Below are 22,272 nucleotides of genomic sequence, written 5' to 3'. Positions count from 1 at the left end.
CCTCAGCTCTGAAGCCAGCACAACCCAGGGCTGAAAGGAAAAGTCAGAGGAGAGAATTACTGGATGAGAGTGACCATGGACTTGATCCCAAACTTTTCCATAGAAACCTGGATCCTCCTGGCTACCAGCTTGGTGCTCCTTTATCTGTGAGTAATTAATTGTCTGAACTCTGCTTCTCCTACCACCCCATAACCTAGGATTCAGGGTGAGGATTATTATGGTTTGTTGATTGGGAATAGCTAAAAGAAAAACAAATGGGACAATTGCTCAAGAGTCAGATTTAACACCTTACGGGATTATCCTGTAGAGATACCAGGAGAGAGTTAATAAATATTTCTCTTTCCTGGAACTCTTTTTTTTTTTTTGGTCGGTCATGGGGCTTGAACTCTGGGCCTGGGCATTGTCCCTCAGCTCTTCAGCTCAAGGCGAGCACTCTACCACTTGAGCTACAGCGCCACTTCCGGTTTTCTGGTGGTTTATTGGAGATAGGAGTCTCAGGGTCTCTCCTGCCCAGGCTGGCTTTGAACCACAATCCTCAGATCTCAGCCTCCTGAGTAGCTAGGATTACAGGCGTGAGCCACCAGCGCCCGGATTTCATGGAACTCTTAAATCTGTCTCTGTCTCTGTCTCTCTCTGTCTTTCTGTCTCTGTCTGTCTCTGTCTGTCTCTCTGTCTCTGTCTCGCTCTCTCTTTGTGCTAGTGCCATTGCTTGGAAATGATCTCTGAGTTGATTTTTGGGTCTGAATTAAAGACTCAAATTCAGCAGAAGCAGAATATGAACTGATCACCCTTGGAGCGACCTCAAGATACTTGGGGTGGAAGGTCTCTATTGTTTGTTTTGATGCTGGACTTGGGGCTTTAGCACATGGCCTATGCGTTGTCCCTGGGCTTTTTTTTACTTAAGGTTCTCACTCTACCACTTGAGCCACAGGTCTACTTCTGGATATTTTTGGTGGCTAATTGGAAAGTAGAGTCTCACAGCCAGGTGCTGGTGGCTCACGCTTGAAATCCTAGCTACTCCAGAGGCTGAGATCTGTGGATCATGGTTCAAAACCAGCCTGGACAGGAAAGGTTGGGAGACTTACCTCCAATTAACGACTATAAAACTGGAAGAGGTATGGTGGCTCAAAGCATCAGCCTTGAGCAGAAAGAGCTCAGGGACAGTACCCAGTCTCTGAGTTCAAGCCCTACCCCTGAGTTCAGGCCCCACAACCATACACTCACACACACACACACACACACATACACACACACAAATGCGTGTTACAGACTTTCCTGCCCAGGCTAGCTTCAAACCACAATCCTCAGATCTCAGCCTCCTTAGTAGCTAGGATTACAGACATGTACCATCAGGCTCCCGTTTCTCTCTCACTCTCTCTCTCTGTCTGTCTGTCTGTCTGTCTGTCTCTCTCTCTCTGTCTCACTCTCTCAACACACACACACACACACACACACACACACACAAAATTTACCTCATCAGCACATTGTTTTAATTCATCGATTGTTTAAATTTACTTTTATTTCTGAATGAGCATACATTGGTAATACAGGCGGTTTTATTATGATAATTTCATACATGGGTGCAATAAACTTTGAACACATTCACTTCCTCTATTCTATCCTCCCTTCTCTCCTCCTTCCATCTTTTCAAACAGTGTTTACTGCACCCATTGTGTTATCTTTATACATACACATACACAAAATCTAGCATGTGTAACACATGTACCATCTTTTAATACTCATCATTCTTTGGTATCCTTTCTTTCCCTCTCTCCCCATTCCACCCATCCCCCCAGACATTCCTCCTTTTAATTATATCCTGTTCTTATTGCTGTCATCTTCATTTTCATCATCATCCTCATCACTACCATCATCATCACCTTCATCATCCTAATGATCATTTCAGAGATGAGCGATAGCATGTAATGCTTGGCTTTTGGAACATGACATATCTCACATCAATAAGACATTTTCCAGTTCTATTTTCCTGCAAATGACATTATTTACACAGTATTCCAAAACAAGGTTATTGACTTTTACTGTAGGTTGAGGAGCCTAAAGACTCCAGCTCCCTTTAGCTCATTTTTGTGACTTCTGGGGTTCTCTCAGAGGCCGTAAGAAAGGAACTGTAGAACATGGGTAATCATTGCTGTTTGAGTTTCTGGTTTTTATTACTATCCAAGTTTGACTGTCCTACTTCTTGAGTTAGTAACTGGCAACTTTCCATATGTGTACAGGGTGTGTGTGTGTGTGTGTGTGTGTTTCTGTGTGTGTGACCTGGATTTCTTTTAATATTTATAGATATGGGACCTATCCACATAGAGTTTTTAAAAAGTTGGGAATTCCTGGCCCGAAACCTCTTCCCTTTTTGGGAACTATTCTTGGTTATCGTAAGGTGAGTGTTGTTTGAGCTCTACATTTTGCTTTTCTGGTTGCAAAGACTGGCTTCCTTCCATCTATAGAAAGTGTTGTTAGTGGAGAGGAAATGCTGACTTTCAGAAGCTGTGTGTGCGCTCCCCCTAAAGTATGGCCAGGTGTACTGCAGGGCTCTGTGTTGAGCTGTTCAGAACCATCCAAGGGGCATCAGTGGATCCACTCAGATTTTCAGCATCTTGGCACTCATGTTGAGAACTTGAAAGTTAGACTTGGTGAGCACCAAGGATTTTTCCCTACCAGAGCTAATTCCAGGAAGAGTCATTCTCAGCTCTAGGGACTTTTATTTGCACAGTTAAAATACCACAATTGAGTATCTCATCAGGAAGTTTTCTTTTTCCTTTTTTTTTTTTTTTTGTTACCTTCAGAAGTCAAACCTCAGAGGAAGTGTTCTAATTATGGTGCCCTATGGGTAGAGGTGGCATCACTCTTATCTTTTCATATTGAGCAAATTCACTTTGCCTTCACTTGCACTCTGACTTCTGCCGGAGTCTTACATTAATTTCTATGCCAGAAGAGGTGACTTGAATATCCTACCTCCAGGGACCTCATTTGGTAAACAAAAAAACAAGTTGCATGAGGAGATAAAAGATAAGGACATGTCTGCTGGGTACTGTGCTTAAATATATCATCTTAGTTCCTAGACAACCAATGACCTGGGAATTGCAGTTTGAAGCCAGCCCAGGCTCTCCCTCCTCCCCGCAAATGCTTGGATGAAAGCCACTTCAAAGTGACATACTGCATATACAAACTTGTTCTAGAACGTGATCAAGGGGAATGTACTTGGATGAGGTCTTAAACATGTAACATTTACCTTTATTTCTCTTCCCAGGGCATTGTAGTTTATGATGTAGAATGTTATAAAAAATATGGAAAACTTTGGGGGTAAGTATTCTGGAAACTTCCTTGGGGTAGATTGGTGAAGATAGATAATCCATTCTGTTGGGACACTATCAGCCCAGAGTGTATTGAGCCACACTGATGAATTATGAATTCTGTGGAGGCTTTTCCTAATGAAGATCTCACCTGTCACCAAAATTTGTGTATGTACATGTTGTGACAGTCCTGGAGCTTGAATTTAGGGCCTGGTCACTGTTCCTGAACTTTTTCCGCTCAAAGCTAGCACTTGTCCACTTGAGCCACAGCTGCACTTCTGGCTTTTTGGTAGTTATTTGGAGATAAGAGTCTCGTAGAGTTCTTCTCTGGTTGGCTTCAAACCATGATCCACAGATCTCAGCCTCCTGAGTAACCAGTATTACAGGAGTAATCCACCGGTACCAGATATGTTTAATGTTTTTAATATATTAAAAGCCGTGGTGACTAGCATGGATAAAAGTCATGTATGCACTGCCAAATGTCTCAATGATTATGAGCTTTTGGAAGATCTGTTTTGTCTTTAGGTGTCTCTTCTGTACCTCAGTACATTGGCCTTCATTCTGTGGACTCCTGTGGCATCTGTGTTCAAAATCCCTAGGTTGAACAAGGATCTATTATTGGCATATATTGAGGAGATTGGAGTATGATCACGGTCTGCATTTCTTTGTTCTGGCTCAAGGTGCAGAGCCTGGCAGGTTAGGTTTTTCACACAGCTGTGTTTGGTACACACACAGGTTGTACGATGGTCGGCAGCCCTTGCTGGCGATTACAGATCCAGATGTGATCAAAACAGTGCTGGTGAAAGAATGCTACTCTACCTTCACAAACCGCCGGGTAGGCATCCATTAAAAAAATATTGTAATATTTATTTATCAACAAAATAGACATTTATCCCTTTTTATTATGAAAGAAGTATAAACTCTGGGGAAATGAGAGAGTGCGGAAGAACATTGAAATCAACATGTTGGATTGAACCCTTTCTGTTTAGAAGATAATTATAAGGAAGACAATAGATAAGTGTCGATAGAGAAGTGTCTAAAATATGAAATCCTGAAATCACATGAGGTAGCTGGGTGCCTCAAAAGGAACTAAGCATTTGGGCTGAATATCTGTTGAGTTTCTTAGGGAGGGCAAACTGCTCACTTAGACAGCAAAAAGTTCTTTTTTTTTTTTTGGTCCGGTCGTGGGGCCTGAACTCTGGGCCTGGGCGCTGTCTCTCAGCTCTTCAACTCAAGGCCAGCGCTCTACCACTTGAGCCACAGCGTCACTTCTGGCTTTTCTTTCTTTTTGCTTATGTGGTGCTGAGGAATCAAACCCAGGGCCTCCGGTATGCAAGGCAAGCGCTCTACCACTGAGCCACGTTCCCAGCCCGCAAAAAGTTCTTTAAATGCTGCCAATTCACCAATTTTATACAACTGTGCTAGATCTTCAATAGAAAAATAGCAAAAATCTGTTTTTCTTTGGAGTCTAGGCTTTTGGACCAACGGGATTTATGAAAAATGCCGTCTCCATCTCTGAGGATGAGGACTGGAAGAGAATAAGAACATTGCTTTCCCCCACCTTCACCAGTGGGAAACTGAAGGAGGTAATCAAACCTGAGAACGTGGTGCTGGAACATTACAGAATGAGTCAGGGGACAGGCAGACAGCCAGACAGCCAGACCAAAAAATGGTGTGTTGTCTTTATGTCCTAGAATTCCATGGTTTCTCATAAATGTGATGTATTTTTCATCTTTTTTTTTGGGGGGGGGGCTGTCATGGCCGCTGGGATGTAAGTCTTCTCTTTTAACTTCTCTTGTTTTGTGCCTAGATGTTCCCCATCATCCGTGAGTTTTCTGATGGGTTGGTGAAAAACCTGAGACCACAAGCAGAAAAAGGCAAACCTGTGGCATTGAGAGAGTGAGTACTTGTTAGGCACTGGTGATGTATGCCTGTAATCCTAGCTACTCAGGAGACTGAGATCTGATGGTCACAGTTTGTTGCCAGCCCAGGCAGAAAAGTCTGTGAGACTCTAGCTCCAATAAACTGCCCTCAGGAAAGCTGGAAATGGAGCTGTGGCTCAAGGGGTAGAGTGCTAGGCTTGAGTAAAAGAAGCTCAGAGATAGCCCAGGCTCAGTGTTCAAGCCCCAGGACCTACAAAAACAGAGAGAGAGAGAGAGAGAGAGAGAGAGAGAGAGAGAGAGAGAGAGAGAGAATGACTATCACTCCATTCTTGGCTTGCCCAAGCCCCTGTCTATTACCTATTACAATCCATCACTATATACTATAAGCTATTATTGTCCACATAGCATTTGTACTGCTGTGATTTGTCTGGTGGGGGTGGAGGTATCTCTGTTTTCTGAGACTGAGTTCATTGAACTCCCAGGTAAGTCTGACCCACCCAGTTTTCCTTGTAAACCCTCGCACCAGGGTTGTGGCCCCTGGTAAAGACTTTGGGAGTGGAGTTCTGGATCCTTCTGATGACCTCTCAAGCAGTTCTGACAGAGAACAGCTTCCAATTCTCTTGTCTTACAGGAATTCACCCCTACTTTTTGCTGCCTGTATAGCACAAAGGAAAGAGGGGGGAAAAGAAGTACAAGTTTTAATTGTCCAGTGTCTTTCTCTTCTTCAGCATCTTCGGAGCCTACAGCTTAGACGTGATCACAGGGACATCATTTGGGGTGAACATCGATTCCCTCAACAACTCACAGGACGTATTTGTGGAAAAAGTCAAGAGGCTCCTAAAATTTAGTTTCTTTGATCCAGTGTTGTTCTCAGTAGGTTCGTGGATCTCTCTCTCTCTCTCTCTCTCTCTCTCTCTCTCTCTCTCTCTCTCTCTCTCTCTGTCTCTCTGTTTCTCTGTCTTTCCCCCTTCCTTGTGAAAAAATAGTTCATTCAGATATAGTTCATTTAAACACATAAGTATCTCACAAACTTGTATAACTCAATAACATTTAAAGATATGTGTGGACATTACCCCTGTTAATTGTAGAACATTTTGTCATCAGATGCCCTATACTGGGCTAGCAATATGGCTCAGTGGTTGCTAGTATGCATGAAGCCCTGGGTTCAATTCTTCATTACCACATAAATAGAAAAAGCTGAAAGTGGTGCTGTGGCTCAAGTGGTAGAGTGCTAGCCTTGAGCAAAGGAAGCTCTGGGATAGTGCCAAGGCCCAGAATTCAAACCCCAGGACTGGCACAAAAGAAACCCTGTAGTTGTTGTCTGCTAGTTGCTGACACCTATAATCCTAGCTATTTTGGAGTCTGAGATCTGAGAATCGTGGTTTGAAGCCTGTCCAGGGCAGGAAAATCTGAATCTCTAATTTCCAATTTGGAGCTATGACAAAAGTGGTAGGGTACCTGCTTTGAGACAGAAAACCTCCACAAGATTTAAGAGAGTATTTATACTACTATTGACTAAAGAAAGAGAGAGAGAGAAAGAAAAGGAAAGAAGAAAGGAAAGAAGGAAGAAACTCTGTACATTTTATATGTTTTTTACTTCTCTCAGGCCTGAATGATCACTTAACTATTTTGTCACTGTCTCTTATGGACACTTTCTATAAATGTGTCTGGCTTCTGTATCACGCTTTCAAGTTTCATCATCTTGAAGCATGTATTAGTACTTAATTTCTTTTTATGGCTGAATAATATTCCATGGTGTAGACAGCACATTTTGTATTTTCACCATGTATTTATTTCTTCTTGCTTTCTCCTTTAGCACTCTTTCCATTCCTTACACCTGTTTATGAGGCATTAAATATTAGCGTGTTTCCAAAGGATGTTACAGACTTCCTAAGAACTTCTGTAGAAAGGATGAAAGAAAGTCGCCTCAAGGACAAAGCAAAGGTAAAAGCTGGTGATGGTTACTTAAGGCTGTTCATGGTTCAAAAGTTATTTGGCTCTAGATGTATGTTTTATGTAACTGTCTGTTCTTTTCTAAAGTTATATGGAAAACCCTAGATTGAGATAAATATTTTTTAGATTGGAAGGGAGAATGAAGAGTGTAGTGGTTGGGAATGAAGGTATAAAATATACCAGAAAAAAGAATTAAGTTATAAATGCTAGCTATCAGTGGCTCATGTCTGTAATCCTTGCTACTCAGGAGGCTGAGATCAGATTTGAGGATCATAGTGTGAAGTCAGCCTGGGCAAGGAAGTCAAGGGAGACTCTTCTCTCCAATTAGCCAGAAGTGGCTCACATGTTATAGTGCCAGCCTTGAGCAAACAAGTAGAGGGACAGAAACTAGGTTCTGAGTTCAAGTCCTAGTACACACACACACACACACGCACACACACACACACACACACACACACACACACACACACACAAATATTTCATTTCCAAACTTCACATTGGCCTGAAATAGGCCATCTATTGTAGTGTGTTTAATTTGAATTTCAGCCCCTGAAGGCCTGTCTGAATACTGATTCATACAGCTTAGATGTCAGGACAAGGATGTCTGTAGGGAAGAAAGACATTACTGGGTTCCTCCAGGTGTCACTGAAAAATTTCTAGCATTCCAGAATTGTGACATGTTTCCAGATCCTTGAATCTGTGGGACTATCCATTAGGAAGTATGTCCACAGAACAAAAGACTGAAGTCCTGTTGTTTGTGAGTAAACAGAAGTGATGGGAGTAGAAGCCAGATCCTACCTGGGCCAAGATCTGCACTCAGATGTCAGAGAATGTCAGAGCTTGGGAGAGCAAAGACCAGAAACTGTTGATCAGGATAGCTGGCTTTCTTTTAGGAAAAGATCCTGGTCACTCCATAATATATAAATGGATATTCTCATTCACTGGTGACTCAGGCAATCTTGGAAAGATTTGTGTCCAGGCATCGGTAGCTCATGCCTGTACCTTGCAAATCAGGAGGCTGAGTCAGATCTGAGGATCGTAGTTCAAAGCAGCCTGGACAGGAAAGGCTGTAAGACTTATTTCCAATTAACCACCAGAAAAGTGGAGGTGATACTGTGGTAGAGTGGCAGCCTTGAACAGAAAAGCTCAGGGACAGCACCCAAGACCTGAGTTCAAGCTCCATTACTGACAAAAAGAAAGAAAAAAAAAAGAAAAAAGAAAGATGTGTGGAGTTACATGGGGTATATTCACAGAGGGAGGCTAAGCTCTGCTCTTCTGATTTACTTCTCATTTCATGGATTGCCTTCTGTCTTTGAAATCTATCTGTCTTCTTTCCAGCACCGAGTGGATTTATTGCAGCTGATGATTAACTCCCAGAATTCCAAAGACATGGAATCCCAAAAAGGTAACAGGGAGTCCTTTGGGTCTATTCACAAGGGAAATCTGAAGTCAGTTTTCCACATAGAGGCATATTTCTGCAGAATTTCACAAAGGCCCACACTCTGCTCCTTTATATGGCAGCCAAAGGGAATCTCATGCTCAGTACCATGACCTTACATATTATTACATTTACAGCCAGACTCCAGTGGCTCATGCCTGTCATCCTAGCTACTCAAGAAGGGAAGATCTGGTAACCATGGTTCAAAGCTAGTCCAGGTAGCAAACTTCATGATACACTGATCTGCAATAAACCACCAAAAGGCCACAAGTGGAGTTGTGACTCAAGTGGTTGAGTGCCTTGTGCTAAAAGGCTCAGGGGACAGAGCTCAGGCTCTGAGTTAAGCCCCGGAATATCACACACACACACACACACACACACACACACACACACACACACACACACACACACACACACACACACACACACACACACACACACACTTACTCTCTTCCTATCATCATTTATTTTGATATTCAACTTCTCTCATGTTTGTTCACTGAAAACCCTTTCATGTGGTCTCATATGGTCTCCATATTTTTAAGTAGCTGGTATTTTAGAGAAATTGTAGCTTCATAGACAATTGAGGTAAATGCAGAAAGGTTTCCCATATACTCTTGTACCTACATATGAATAACCTCTTAACTTCCTATTATAGTGATTTCTTTTTTTGTCCACTCCTGGGGCTTGAACTCAGGGCCTGGGCACTGTCCTTTAGATTTTTTGTTCAAGACTGACATTCAACCACTTGAGTCATACTTCCACTTCTGGCATTTTGGTGGTTAATGAGAGATGAGAATCTAGGTTGGCTTTAAACTTCAATCCTCAACTCTCAACCTCCTGAGTAGCAAGGATTACAGGAATGTACCACTTGAACCTGGCAACCTATTGATTTCTCCACCCTTAGATCCTATGGTTCCCTTAGATCCTTCGAATTTGTTTCAATGGAAAAGATCCCTCCATGTTCTTTTCTTGCTATTGTTATGAAATAGTTGTACAAAGGGGTTTTGTCTTGCTGTTTCCATATGTGTACGCAATGTCCCCCAATCAGACAGATGGGTCACACTGCTATGGTGGCACCTGTTAGATAGAATATGGTCTCTTAACTGACCCAGCTCTAAGTGGCACAAATGGGGAACACAGACAAGATGGGCAATGGTAGTGCAGACCTTTGGGAAACTGGATTGAACTTAGTTTGTCTCTTTAGCTCTTGTCACATGTGGTTTCTAGGTGACATTACCTTGCTTCTCTATGTCTTATCCTTAGGTATTAGTGGTCTTATAAACCATGATTGTGGCATTGTGTACTGACTTCATTGACCTAAAATGTGGGGCTGGGAAGGTGGCTCAGCGGTAGAGCACTTGCCTTGCATGTCAGAGGCCCTGGGTTCGCTTCCTCAGCACCACATAAGAAAAAAGCTGGAAGTGGCACTGTGGCTCAAGTGGTAGAGCGCTAGCCTTGAGCTGAAGAGCTGAGGGACAGCGCCCAGGCCCAGAGTTCAGACCCCACGACCGGACCAAAAAAAAAAAATTAATTAAAAAAAAAAAAATAAAAAAAAATAAAAATAAAATGTATGTTTCTTTTCCTTTAGGTCTCTCTGACCTGGAGCTAGCAGCCCAATCAATTATCTTTATTTTCGCTGGCTATGAGACCACCAGCCTCACTCTTTCTTTTGCTATGTATCTATTGGCCCTTCACCCTGATGTCCAAAAGAAGCTACAAGAGGAAGTTGACAGGACTTTACCCAATAAGGTGAGGGCAAGGCACCTGGGGAGGGCGGGAACTGATGAGGCATTACAAGAATGTCTCCTTATCACTTCTGGTGAGGAATTCTGTACAAGGTTGTATTTGGGAAGAATTTGGAGGGAAAAATGAAAGGGGGTGGGGGAAATAAAGGTATTCGGTGCTACTCAAAGACATATAAGATCTTTGTAAAAAGCGAATTTTTCCAATTGAATCCCTGATTTGTCATTAAAATAACATGGCCAAGGTAGGCACTGTTGGCTTGAACCTGTAATACTAGCTACTTAGGAAGCTGAAGTGTGAGGATCATGGTTCAAGGTCAGGCAGGCCAAAAAAGTAAAGAGACTCTTATCTCCAATTAACCACAACTGTGTCTCAAGTGAGTAAAACAAGCGCAGGCCCAGTGTCCATGCACAGAGTTTAGCACCAGGACTACTTCCCCCCCTTAAGTCCCCTACCCAAATAAGGCAAAAATCTCAGTGGCACAGAAGTATAAGCACATATGAACTAAATATTTAGGTGCTGATAGGTGCTAGATGCTGTGCCCAAGCCAGGATGGACTTGGTTAGGCTGCACAGGATGACTGAAGATCCAGTCTCCTTTGTGTATGTATACCACATTTTCTTGATCCATTCATCTACTGAGGGGCATCTGGGTTGGTTCCAAATCTTAGCTATGGTAAATAATGCTGCAATAAACATAGTTGTGCTGGTGGCTTTAGTATGGTCTTGTTTGTGAACATTTGGGTAAATGCCCAAAAGTGGGATTGCTGGGTCAAAGGGGAACTCTATGTGGAGTCTTTTGAGGAACCTCCATACTACTTTCCAAAGTGGTTGAACAAGTTTACACCCACCCACCCACAATGCAGTAGGGTTCCCTTCTGTCCACATCCCCTCCAGCATCTGTTGTTATTAGAGTTCTTGATTATAGCCATTCTAACTGGAGTGAGGTGATATCTCAGTGTTGTTTTGATTTGCATTTCTTTTATGGCTAGGGAGGTTGAGCATTTCTTCATGTGTCTATTGGCCATCCTTCTTTCCTCTTCAGAGAAGTTTCTTTGTAAATCTTTAGCCCACTTATTAATTGGGTGGGTGTTTCTTTGAGGATTTGTTGTTGGGGGATTTAATTTTTTGAGTACCAGGTGTATTTTAGATATGAGACCCTTGTCCATTGTATGGCTGGTGAAGATCTTCTCCCAATCCGTGAAATTCTATGCCTCCATCAGAAAGAATGACATTGCCACATTTGTTAGGAAATGGAAAAACTTGGAAAAAATTATATTAAGTGAAGTAAGCCAGGCCCAAAGAAACATAGGTCCCATGGTTTCCCTTATTTGCAATAACTAGTATATGTCTGAGACAAGCAGAAACGGTCAGATAAGTTGATGTTAGGCGAAATGAAACCCAAGTTAAGAACTCAAATGGTTTTTCTTTCTTGCTATTGTTTCTAACATATTTATAAGATGATTTCTTTGCTGCTTTGTATGTCTCTCCCCCACGGTATAACCCCAGTTTTCACTGTATTTGATGCTGGTATAATTTCTGGAGGGGAAGGGAAAAAACAAATTGTTTAAATAGGGATACAGGTGGACCCGTTGCAACAACGACGTTATGTCAAAAAACAAACTTTACAACTTTGGCGGGGGGCGGGGGGTGGGGAGAGGGGAGAGATGGAAGGGCAGGGATGGTAAGGGGAAACAAAGGAGGAGGCAACAATGCTTGATAAGAAATGTATTCATTACCTTGCTCATGTAATTGTAACCCCTCTGTACAGTATTTTCACAATAAGAAAAAACTAAAAAGAAAAAAAAATTCAGTCTCCTGAGTCAGAGCTAATGTTGAGGAAGCTAAGCTATGACCCAGGGGCGTCTGGCATCTAGGCTAATCTTCATTAGAGCACTGAGTGACAGCCTTACATTGTCACACTGTGTTTACATCTCTGTGTTCACACTGAGATTCTATGGGCAGCTGGACTGGCAGTCAGGAGAGCGCATGGCCCACAATCAAGCTCTAAAGGAACAACTGTGGACTGGTCTAGCTGAGGCTGAGTCTGTGCATTTGTATCCTCTTTAGAACTTTTACTATTACTGAAAGTATGTGTCCTGGTATGTCCCTCCTTTTTATTTTTAAAACCATATCATTTTTTTCCTTGATTAGTTATAGAGTTGCATATGAAATGTGATTGTGTACATATAGAATATAAGTATTATAATGGATCCATATTTATTATATAATTGCAAAAGTGGCCCCAGTCTATTTAACTTAATAGAACAGAATTTCTCTTTTCTAAATACCATACCTCTGTTCTCTCTCTGGTGAGCTGTAACATTGACTTTGGTGTATTTGACTGGAGGGTCATTGTCTTCATCTATTGGTCAGATTCCCTCACAGGAGAAAGAAAAGCAGTACAGGGCACCAACAATGAGCTTAGGCCCTAGGGGATTGACTAGCATAGCCATCCCTCCTATTTGTGTGTGTGTTTTTTTTTTCCATGGGCCACTGAGCAGATCCTAGGACTTGATCATTAGTTAAACACCTGTGGCAGAGTGCTGGTGGCTGTAATCCTAGCTACTCTGGAGGCTAAGATCTGAGGATCACGGTTCAAAGCCAGCCTGGGCAGGAAAGTTCATGAGATTCTTTTTTTTTTTTTGGGGGGGGGGGCGTCCAGTCGTGGGGCCTGAACTCTGGGCCTGGGCGCTGTCCCTCAGCTCTTCAGCTCAAGGCTAGTGCTCTACCACTTGAACCACAGCGCCACTTCCGGCTTTTTTTCTTTTTGCTTATGTGGTGTTGAGGAATCGAACCCAGGGCCACATGCATGCAAGGCAAGCACTCTACCACTGAGCCACCTTCCTAGCCCCCATGAAATTCTTATCTCCAATAAACCACTCAGAAAACTGGAAGTAGAGCTCTACTCAAGTGGTAGAGCACTTGACTTCAGTTGAAGAGCTCAGGGACAGCATCTAGGCCCAGAGTTCAAGCCCTACAACTAACAAAACAAACAAACAAACAACCACCTTGTGAACGTTAAGGTTCATCAACAGGAGTTGGTAAGAGCATTGGAGTCCTAAGAGCACTGGCAGAATTTCATTGAGTTCAGACTGTATCCCAAATAATGAAATAATGAACATCTGTTCCTTGCTTGCCAGGCACCTATCACCTATGATGCCATGTTGGAGATGGAGTATGTGGACATGGTGGTGAACGAGGTTCTCAGGCTGTACCCCATTGCTGGCCGACTTGAGAGGGCCTGTAAGGCAGATGTGGAAATCAGCGGAGTGGTTATTCCCAAAAACACCGTGGTGATGGTACCAACCTACGCTCTTCAACGGGACGCCAAGTACTGGCCAGAGCCCGAGGAATTCCGCCCTGAGAGGTAAGTGGGGCAAGAAAGATGCCTTCCCAGATGGGGGTCACTTCCAGCACCTGCGTGGTCCCTTAACACAGAGGGCATAGTGATCTTGTTCAATGATTTGCACAAATGTGTTTATCTTCAGCAATTTTTTTTTTTTTGTCGGTCATGGGGCTTGAACTCTGGGCCTAGGTGCTGTCCTTCAGCTCTTCAGCTCAAGGCGAGCGCTCTACCACTTGAGCTACAGCACCACTTTGGGTTTTTTAGAGGTTAATTGGAGATAAGAGTATTACTGACTTTTCTGCCTAGGCTGGCTTTGAATGGTGATCCTCAGATCTCAGCCTCCTCAGTAGCTAGGATTACAGGCGTGAGCCACCGGCACCTGGCTTTCAGCAATTTTTTTTTTATATTACAAGCATGACAAATATACAAAATTGTAAAAATGGACCAGAAAAAAGGATACAAATCCCAAGTCTAGAAGTAATCATTTGTCAGTGATAGGGTATACTTCTATGCATGTAATTGTACTGGATTTTATTTTATTTTTTCTTGTTGTCTTGTCAGTCATGGTGCTTGAACTCAGGACCTGGGCACTGTTCCTGAGCTCTTTTGTGCTCAAGGTTAGTGCTCTACCACTTTGAGCCATAGAACGACTTCTGGTTTTCTGGTGGTTAATTGGAGAGAAGAATCTCTTAGATTTTCCTGCTAGAGCTGGCTTTGAACTGTATTCCTTAAATCTCAGCCTTCTGAATAGCTAGGATGACAGCCATGATTCTCCAGCACCCAGCTGGTTGTTAATTTTAAAGGACAGATTGATTGATTTCAGTCACTTGTGGCTCAAAACCCTTGGAAAATATGAAACAGTATCAGATATATACAGCAGTATTGAATATATTTCAAACAGTAATATATAAGAATTATGCTGGATTTATATTATAGGAGTACCTATAATATAATAATGTAGAGATGTTTTAAAGTATATGCTAGGTTATACTTAAGTCTTTTGCAAATAGTCTGCCATTTCTTTTTGTTTTTGGTAGGCAGAACTTGAGCATTTATAATCTACCGGTAAGTGACTGGTATTCAGTTGAATTGTGATTATTTTTGTACATTTTTTATTGTAAAAGATGCTATACAGAGGGGTTACAGTTACATAAGCAAGGTAATGAGTACATTTCTTATTGAGCATTGTTGTCTCCTCCTTTGTTTTCCCTGTACCATCCCTTCCCTCCCCTCACCTGCCTGCTCCCCCCTTCCCCACCCCCCGCTTCCCCCGCCGAAGTTGTAAAGTTCGTTTTCATGTTATAATTTCTTATCAGGGCCTTGAGCACCTATGGATTATGTTTTGTTTGGATGTTGCAACTAATCCTGCATAGACAGGGCAAAGTGTGTGTGTGTGTGAGAGTGTGTATGTGTGTGTGTATGCTCGTGGGTGACAGGTGGGTGTGTATGAAGATTTAGGATGACTGTATGCATCTGCCATCATTTATTCTATACTCTCTGCATTTAGGTGTTTGGGTTTTTATTCCCTCTGGTTTTGTGTGCCATCCCCTTTAGCTGTCTGAATTCACCACACCACCCCATTTTGGGAAGCACAGTTGTCTTGCACTGATTAGTCATTGGTCCTTGGCCCTCCAGGCTGGTCACTGAAATGCAGACTGAGGAGCTGAGATGTCTTGGGCCTGATGGTTCAGGAAACCTCGCTGAGGCCAGAGCAGGCTGTGGGTCCTCATGGCCCCATGTGTGGCTGCTATCCTGGGGCAGCTCCTGAAGCAGCCTTCCTCTGGTGTGGATTGAGCAAGCTCTCCTGGAAATGTGGAGCTAAGGGCAGGCTTTGGGCGCAGTGTACAATCTAGAAATCGTTTCATTGTTATGTTGGTAAACAATTTTAAAATGTGATTTTAAGATCAGAAGATCTGTGATCTTGACCTCAATTGTCCCTGAACTGGGGTCTTCCTGGTGGCAGAGGCCTCGTCTTGTGGGCTGTGCTGTTGTCTCTAGAGCCAGCATGAAGTGTGCCCCTCGCTCTGGTTGAAGGAGCAAGAAGCAATCAAAGTGCAGATCAGAGAACCCTCCGTTCACAACTGCAGTGTGTTGCTTGTAAACACACCACTTTTATGTCCCCACATATTGAAAACTTCTAGGGTCTGGGGATAGGAAAAGATGTATAGCTTACAATTCTTTCCTTTTGTTGGTTAGACATTTTAAAAATACAATTTCATTGTTGTTACTAAGGTGTTGTATAGCAGGGCTACCATTTCCTAAGTCAGATAATGAGTACATTTCTGTTGTTGTTGATGGTGGTGTTAGTGGTATTTGTTTTTGCCTGTGGCTTAAAAAGTTTTTTTTTTAGAGGCGGTGCAGAGAGGGAGGAAGGAAAGATGAACTAATACAATCATGTTCTTCAGTATACATTATAACTTGGAGTTCTTACAGCAAAACCACAGTAGGAGCCTGGTGCTGGTGTCTCACACTTACAATCCAAGCTACTCAGGAGGCTGATATCTGCAGATCATGGTTCAAAGCCAGCCTTGGCAGGAAAGTCCCCATGATAGTCTTATCTTCAATGAACCATCAGAAAAGCAGAAGTGGCACTGTGGCTGAAAGTGGTAGAACACTAAGCCTTGAGCTGAAGATTTCTGGGACAATGCCAAGGTCCTGAGTTCAAGCTCCATAATTGACAAAAAATAAAACTACACCATAGCAGGATTTCATTGGCCAATACTATCTAGTACTGTTTAGGGATATCCGAAGTTCAGCCACAAATAGCTGGGTTCTTGAGATGTTCATGTTTTCCCCACTTTTGTTGCTTCAGGTTCAGCAAGAAGAACAAGGAAAGCATCAATCCTTACATCTACATGCCCTTTGGAGTTGGGCCCAGAAACTGCATCGGCATGAGGTTTGCTCTCATGAACATCAAACTTGCTCTTGTCAGACTCATGCAGAATTTCTCCTTCCAACCTTGTAAGGAGACCCAGGTCAGTATACTTCCTAGGTAAATAATACTTCATGACATTCAGTTCGGGACTGAATACTGGGGCTTGAACTCAGTCCTCACTGTGTTGTTTGCTCAAGGCTGGTACTGTACCACTTGAGCTATAACTCCACTTTCCACTTTTTTTTTTTTTTTTGTCGATCATGGGGCCTGAACTTTGGGCCTGGGTACTGCCCCTCAGCTCTTCAGCTCAAGGCTAGGGCTCTACCACTTGAGCCATAGCTCCACTTCCAGCTTTTTCTGCTTATGTGGTGCTGAGGAATTGGACCCAGGGCCTCATGCATGCAAGGCAAGCACTCTACCAGTGAGCCACCTTCCCAGACCACAATTTCCAGCTTTTTGCTGTTTAATTGGAGAAGAGTCTTAGGGACTTTTTCTATCCTGGACTGACTTTAAAGTGTCATCTCAACCTCCGGGGTAGCTAGGATTATAGGCATAAGCTAAGGGTGCCTGGCTTTATGGGAGATTTTTTTTGCTTATTTTTTTTAAAAATTGAGAGGCCTATTGTCATCTTTTAATATTGGATTAAGCAAAAAAATCTTTGTTGTTATTGTTGTTCCATTTCTCAGATTTCCCAATTTGGGAACCAGATCATTTATTTGATAAAATCAGAGTAGGATACTGATGTCCACTCTGTGTAGATTAGCATGACGAGGCTCTGCTGAGGATTTTGGACCTGAGTGCATTTGAACTTCCTGTCAGCTGGAGTTAGGATGCATGGCATTGGATCATGACATAGAATGATCTCGTGATCATGATATTTGAGGGGGTTCTCCTTTGCCAAAGCTTACAGCTGTTTCTTGAGGGATAGACTTATTTCCAAGGCTCATGTATTTAAAATTCTGGTCTTGCTTTACAGTGGGATTGGGGACATAGATAGATGATAGATAGATAGATAGATAGATAGATAGATAGATAGATAGATAGATAGATAGGTAAATAGATAGTTTCTGCTTCTTATATGGCTTTGGGAGTGCTGTGTCACTTTCCTCTTAAATGTGCAACCAAGCAACTTAACCTTAAGAAAAAGCATACTTGAGATGGAACAAATGCTCAGCAGGTCCTCAGAGCATCTTTTTTCCAGATTGGAGAGTGTTCACTTTCATAACAACGTGCTTGTCTTCCCTGTTCTGGGATAGGCAGGCCACCCCTCCACTACTGAAAGACCAACTCACAGTATGGAGTACTTAGTACAGTACCCAGAAATTCCCTATTTTCCACTATGCTGAGAAGCCAAAAGAACATGATAGGAAAATCAAAAGAAAGGGAAGGAGGGAGGGAAAAAGGAAGGAAGCCAGGTACCAGCTGCTCATGCCTGTAATCCCAAGCCATTGAGGGTTCTGAGATCTGAGGAACATGGTTAAAAGCCAGCAAAGTTAGGAAAGTCCATCAGACCCATATATCATGGACTTAACTACTGAAAAGCTTGAAGTATAGTTGTGGCACAAGTGGTAGAGTGCTAGTCTTGGTCAAAAAGCTCAGTGACAGTGCTGAAGCCTTCAGTTCAAACCCCAGGACACCCCCACGTCCCCACACACAATTGGGAAGGAAAGAAGGAAGGAAAAGGAAAAGAAGGAAGAGAGAAAACAAGCAAGCAATCAAGTCCTTCTAGAAGTCTATCTCGTCATTAAACTGCATTGGCTCAAATTGAAGAATTGATTGGGCTATTTAGAATTTGAAGACTGTTTCTGTAATTGAAATGTATAATACTTTCTCAGGGTTATCCTTGACAGATCCAACAAATCCAAAATGAAACTTTTTATGAGTTTTCAAAAATATCTTGCCTTAGTGGCTAAGAATCTGATTTAAATTTTGTGTGTTTTTTGTGCCAGTCCTGGGACTTGAACTCAGGGCCTGGGTGCTATCCTTGAGCTTTTCTCCTCAAGGGTAGTGCTCTACCACTTCAGCCACAGATCCACACCCAGCTTTAGGATTATTAACTGGAGATAAGAGCCTCAGGAACTTTGCTGTCTGGACTGGCTTTGAGCTGTGATCCTCAGATCTTGTAACTAGGATTTCAGGCATGAGTCACTGGTACCTGAATAGGTAAATTTTTTAAACTCATTCCTTTATCTTAAAATTATATCAGTAGAGTAACATTACATATATACCTATATTTTTTGCCAGTGAACAGATGAAAGAGTGCTTTTCCTACCCCAATCTTGACAGAGCTTAATGAATGAAAGTATTCAAGACAAGCAAAGTCAAAACTTGTTGACAATCATTACCTTTAATGTGTCTTTTTCTTTGCTGCTGTGATTGGAGGTACTTGGTTCCTTGCTTTCTCATTGTGCTTCTTTCTTTTTTTTTTTCAATTTTTTAAATAGTGATTAAGTGATTATATAATTTCCCAAATTTCACAGTATCGTGGGATAGTGATGCTTAGTTAAAGTCACAAACACATTCTAACTTTCATGGGGCAAATTTTCTATAGTGGTCTATAACATTTATGAGTTCTATGAGCCTTTGACAGTACAGTTATTTCTTCTACATTGGGTGATATGTACATTTCTTCTGTTTTGCATAACGTCAGCTGTTCCCTCTTTCCTGCTCGTTCCCTCCCTCCTATTGCTGCCATTGAGTTGCTTAGTTCGTTTTGATCAATGTCCAGTGCAGCTGATGGGTCTCGCTGTTGTATGTTTTCTCCTGATTCCCTCTAGTTCCGTGTTCATTGTGCTTCTTTCACTGTTGCAGATTCCTCTGAAATTAATTGATCAAGGACTTCTTCAACCTGAAAAACCCATTGTCCTAAAGATTATTTCAAGAGATGGGACTGTAAGTGGAGCATGATTTTCTGCAAAGATTTTTCTGCTGTGTTTTTCAAGGACTTTTGTCCAGGAGCACTAGAAAATTGATTGATTGTGTGTGTGGGGAAAAAGAACCCCTCAGAAATGAAGTCAGGTCTGGTCTTCTGCTGTGAATTTGTGATTAGCAATTCTGGACAATTTCAAGTTTGTTCAATGGCTGTATGGACTTTTTTCTACTGGGTGCTGTAAAAGGAACTGATTTCCTGTTCTCCCAGGAGTATTTCTTTCTCCCGTCATTATTGCCATTCTCTGATCAGAGCACAGGCATTTATCACTAATCTTATCAGCAATTATTAAAAGGAGAGCTCTTGTGATGACCCTGTGGTCAAAAGTCTATGTCCAATGTTTTATTTGCATCATTCTACTATGTGAATTGTGTTGAGAAAGCTGATAACAAACTTCATTCTGCAAAGATTATGATTATGAGGCCTCTACCCACAGGAGGGGCTGAAAGAGGATCTTCCATTTTTATCATCAGAACCAGTGGTTGCTTGGGGTCTGTTTCAAGTCTCCAATTAGATTATTCATCATCCACAGAATTATCTGCTGAGTCCTTCCTCATTGAAGGTGTATTGTTCATCTAATACTACCATTTCTAAGTTCATGTTTTTGTACCACTCTAATGAGATGTATTGTATTGGGTTTTGATCTAATGTTTCTGTCTCATCTCCCCCCAGTATTCCTTTGTAATCCATTTTCATCTCCCCACTGTGTTAATATAATGAACACCGAATAAAGATAGCTGCTTGGTCAATTGATTCAACAGCAATGTTAAAAGCGCTCACTTATTTCAAACATCATCCTTTCTTCCCCTTCCGTTCCAATGCTTTCACTCAGTGCTTTCACTTTTCTGTTTTCCTTGTTTGCTCATAATTTAGTCCCAAAGCTTCTAGAGCATACCAAGGTGGTGGGTACACCGTGCAATGGAGAAGGGAGTCATGATGGCTTCAAGTCAGAGATAAAGTAGGACCAGGAACTCCTCCACATGGAGGGGAAGCCTGGCCTGGATGTGGGAACCCAAGCTAGATGAAATGAAGCTATGCAGATGGGCGGCCTGGTAAAGGCAGCCGTGCCTCAAGGAGGGCATGGAGGCATAGAAGTTGGCCCCATAATGGATGAAATAAGAAAATATATCAAAGATAAGAGAGGCTTCATTTACCACTGCTGATGAAGCAAGTCACCTCTTCAGAGAGAAAAAAACATGAGAGAGTGGAGTAGAATATGGCAGTGTACATGAATGCTTTTCCAGATAAGTGGATAGATAGATTGTCAGACAGACAAACAGATAGATACATTTTTAATAACCAAGCATGCATGTATTACCTATCAATCTATAAACAGTTTGAATTTTATAAGAGCAAGAAATCCAATGAATATTGAGCAAAAGAACCATACAGACACTCAAGAAAAAAAATTTAAAAATGCAAATGGCTGTTGGTTGTATGAAAAACTATTCAGGAGGGGGGACCAAGATGGCGATGGGGCAGTAGGGAAACACCACAGCTCTCCCCAACCAAAAAGAGAGTTCGAGTTCCAACGCTTAATCTCCCCAAGAGACCGACAACAACAACAAGACAAACACTCAGAGAAAAACAGGAGGTGGAAAATAACAAAAAAGAAAGAGAGGAAAAGAAGAATTTCAGAACAGAGAAGAGTGAAGACCCCTCCCTCAATTGTTACTGGCCGCACGGGAGCACGCCAAGCCGGGCCAGCTGGCCTGGCGGGGGCTGCCGGAGTCCCAGAGACAGAGGGGGCTGCCCATAGATCACCCGTGCAGAAGCCGCCTGAGGTACCAGTTGGCAGACCCGCTGATCGCCACGAACAGAGAAACCTACCAGCCGGGAGTCTCCACAAAGATCCCACCCCCACCCTTCACTCCCCATCCGAGCAGAGAGGCTCCATCCCGCCAAAGCTGCCCGACACAGGCAGCTCGACAAGCCACCGCCAGCCGGCCCAGCGGGGGCTACCGGGGTCCCAGAGACACAGAGGGCTGCCTGCAGATCACCCGCGCAGAAGCCACCTGAGGTACCAGTGTCAGACCTGCCGATTGCGATAAACAGAGGAACCCCTGAGCCGGGAACTTGCCCCATGACGGGAGCCCCAGAGCTACATGGAGCGCCCACAGAACACCACAGCAAAAGACCTGCAAGGAACTGGTGCTGGTGTAAACCCCAGCGCTCAGAACCTGTATGGAGGCCCAGCCCCCACCCCTTGTGGACCCGACAGCTTCGACAGAGGCAGAGACAGAAGAGAATCACACAGAGCCAACACCGCCCAGCCCAGCCCGCAGCCACCCCAACTGAACTCGGATTGCAACAGCAACTGATGGCCTACACCACACAGAAACAACTAGATCCAGGGTGAGTACCCCACAGGGGACAGTGTATCCCTCAAGGGAGACCAGACCTGGAGGAAATCCCCAGATCCTGACCTAGACTTCCTACCCCAACACCCGGACCACAGGACCCACTAAAACTGGGAACTGTTCGAGAGCTCCACCAGCCTGTGGAGCACACTCTGCTGGCCAGGCTAGAGCAAGAGCACCCCTGGAAGGGAGCTTAAACGCCCAAGCCAGGAACAGCGCCCCTGGGTCAAGACAACCAACAGTAGAAGAAATTTGACCTGTGTACCCCAGGCTGTATAACCTAGGTGGTATACACAGCAGCACAGGCCCGACCGGCGTGCCCCAGGCGGGAGACCGGGACCAGGCCTGGGGATCTGGCGCCTGAACAACACAACCAACTCCTCCCAACTGAAGTCAAAAGGTGAGCATATGCCTCAGCAGGGGGGAGAAAAA

At 43.1% G+C, this 22,272-nt stretch overlaps 1 protein-coding gene across 1 annotated transcript; it reads left to right on the top strand.

The window, feature by feature from the left end:
- Nucleotides 1–20,240, top strand: LOC122113686 (cytochrome P450 3A9-like). The gene is made up of 13 exons (XM_042686754.1): nt 1–146; nt 2,302–2,395; nt 3,266–3,318; nt 4,044–4,143; nt 4,781–4,894; nt 5,119–5,207; nt 5,920–6,068; nt 7,008–7,135; nt 8,483–8,549; nt 10,174–10,334; nt 13,471–13,697; nt 16,489–16,651; nt 19,363–20,240. The coding sequence occupies exons 1-13, from the start codon at nt 64–66 to the stop codon at nt 19,456–19,458; spliced, it is 1,524 nt and encodes a 507-aa protein (XP_042542688.1). The 5' UTR covers nt 1–63; the 3' UTR covers nt 19,459–20,240.
- The last annotated feature ends 2,032 nt before the right edge of the window (nt 20,241–22,272 follow it).

This window comes from Dipodomys spectabilis, unplaced genomic scaffold, assembly GCF_019054845.1.
Source record: "Dipodomys spectabilis isolate Male_0828 unplaced genomic scaffold, ASM1905484v1 ptg000098l, whole genome shotgun sequence".
Lineage (NCBI taxonomy): Eukaryota > Metazoa > Chordata > Mammalia > Rodentia > Heteromyidae > Dipodomys > Dipodomys spectabilis.
The sequence above is the reverse complement of the archived record's forward strand: the minus strand, read 5'-3'. Positions and strand labels throughout refer to the sequence as shown.

Coding starts and splice junctions, on each gene's coding strand:
- LOC122113686 (XM_042686754.1), top strand. CDS start 64: ATGAGAGTGACCATGGACTTGATCCCAAACTTTTCCATAGAAACCTGG. Junction 6,069..7,007: donor TCCAGTGTTGTTCTCAGTAG/GTTCGTGGATCT, acceptor TTTCTCCTTTAG/CACTCTTTCCATTCCTTACA. Junction 16,652..19,362: donor AACCTTGTAAGGAGACCCAG/GTCAGTATACTT, acceptor TCACTGTTGCAG/ATTCCTCTGAAATTAATTGA.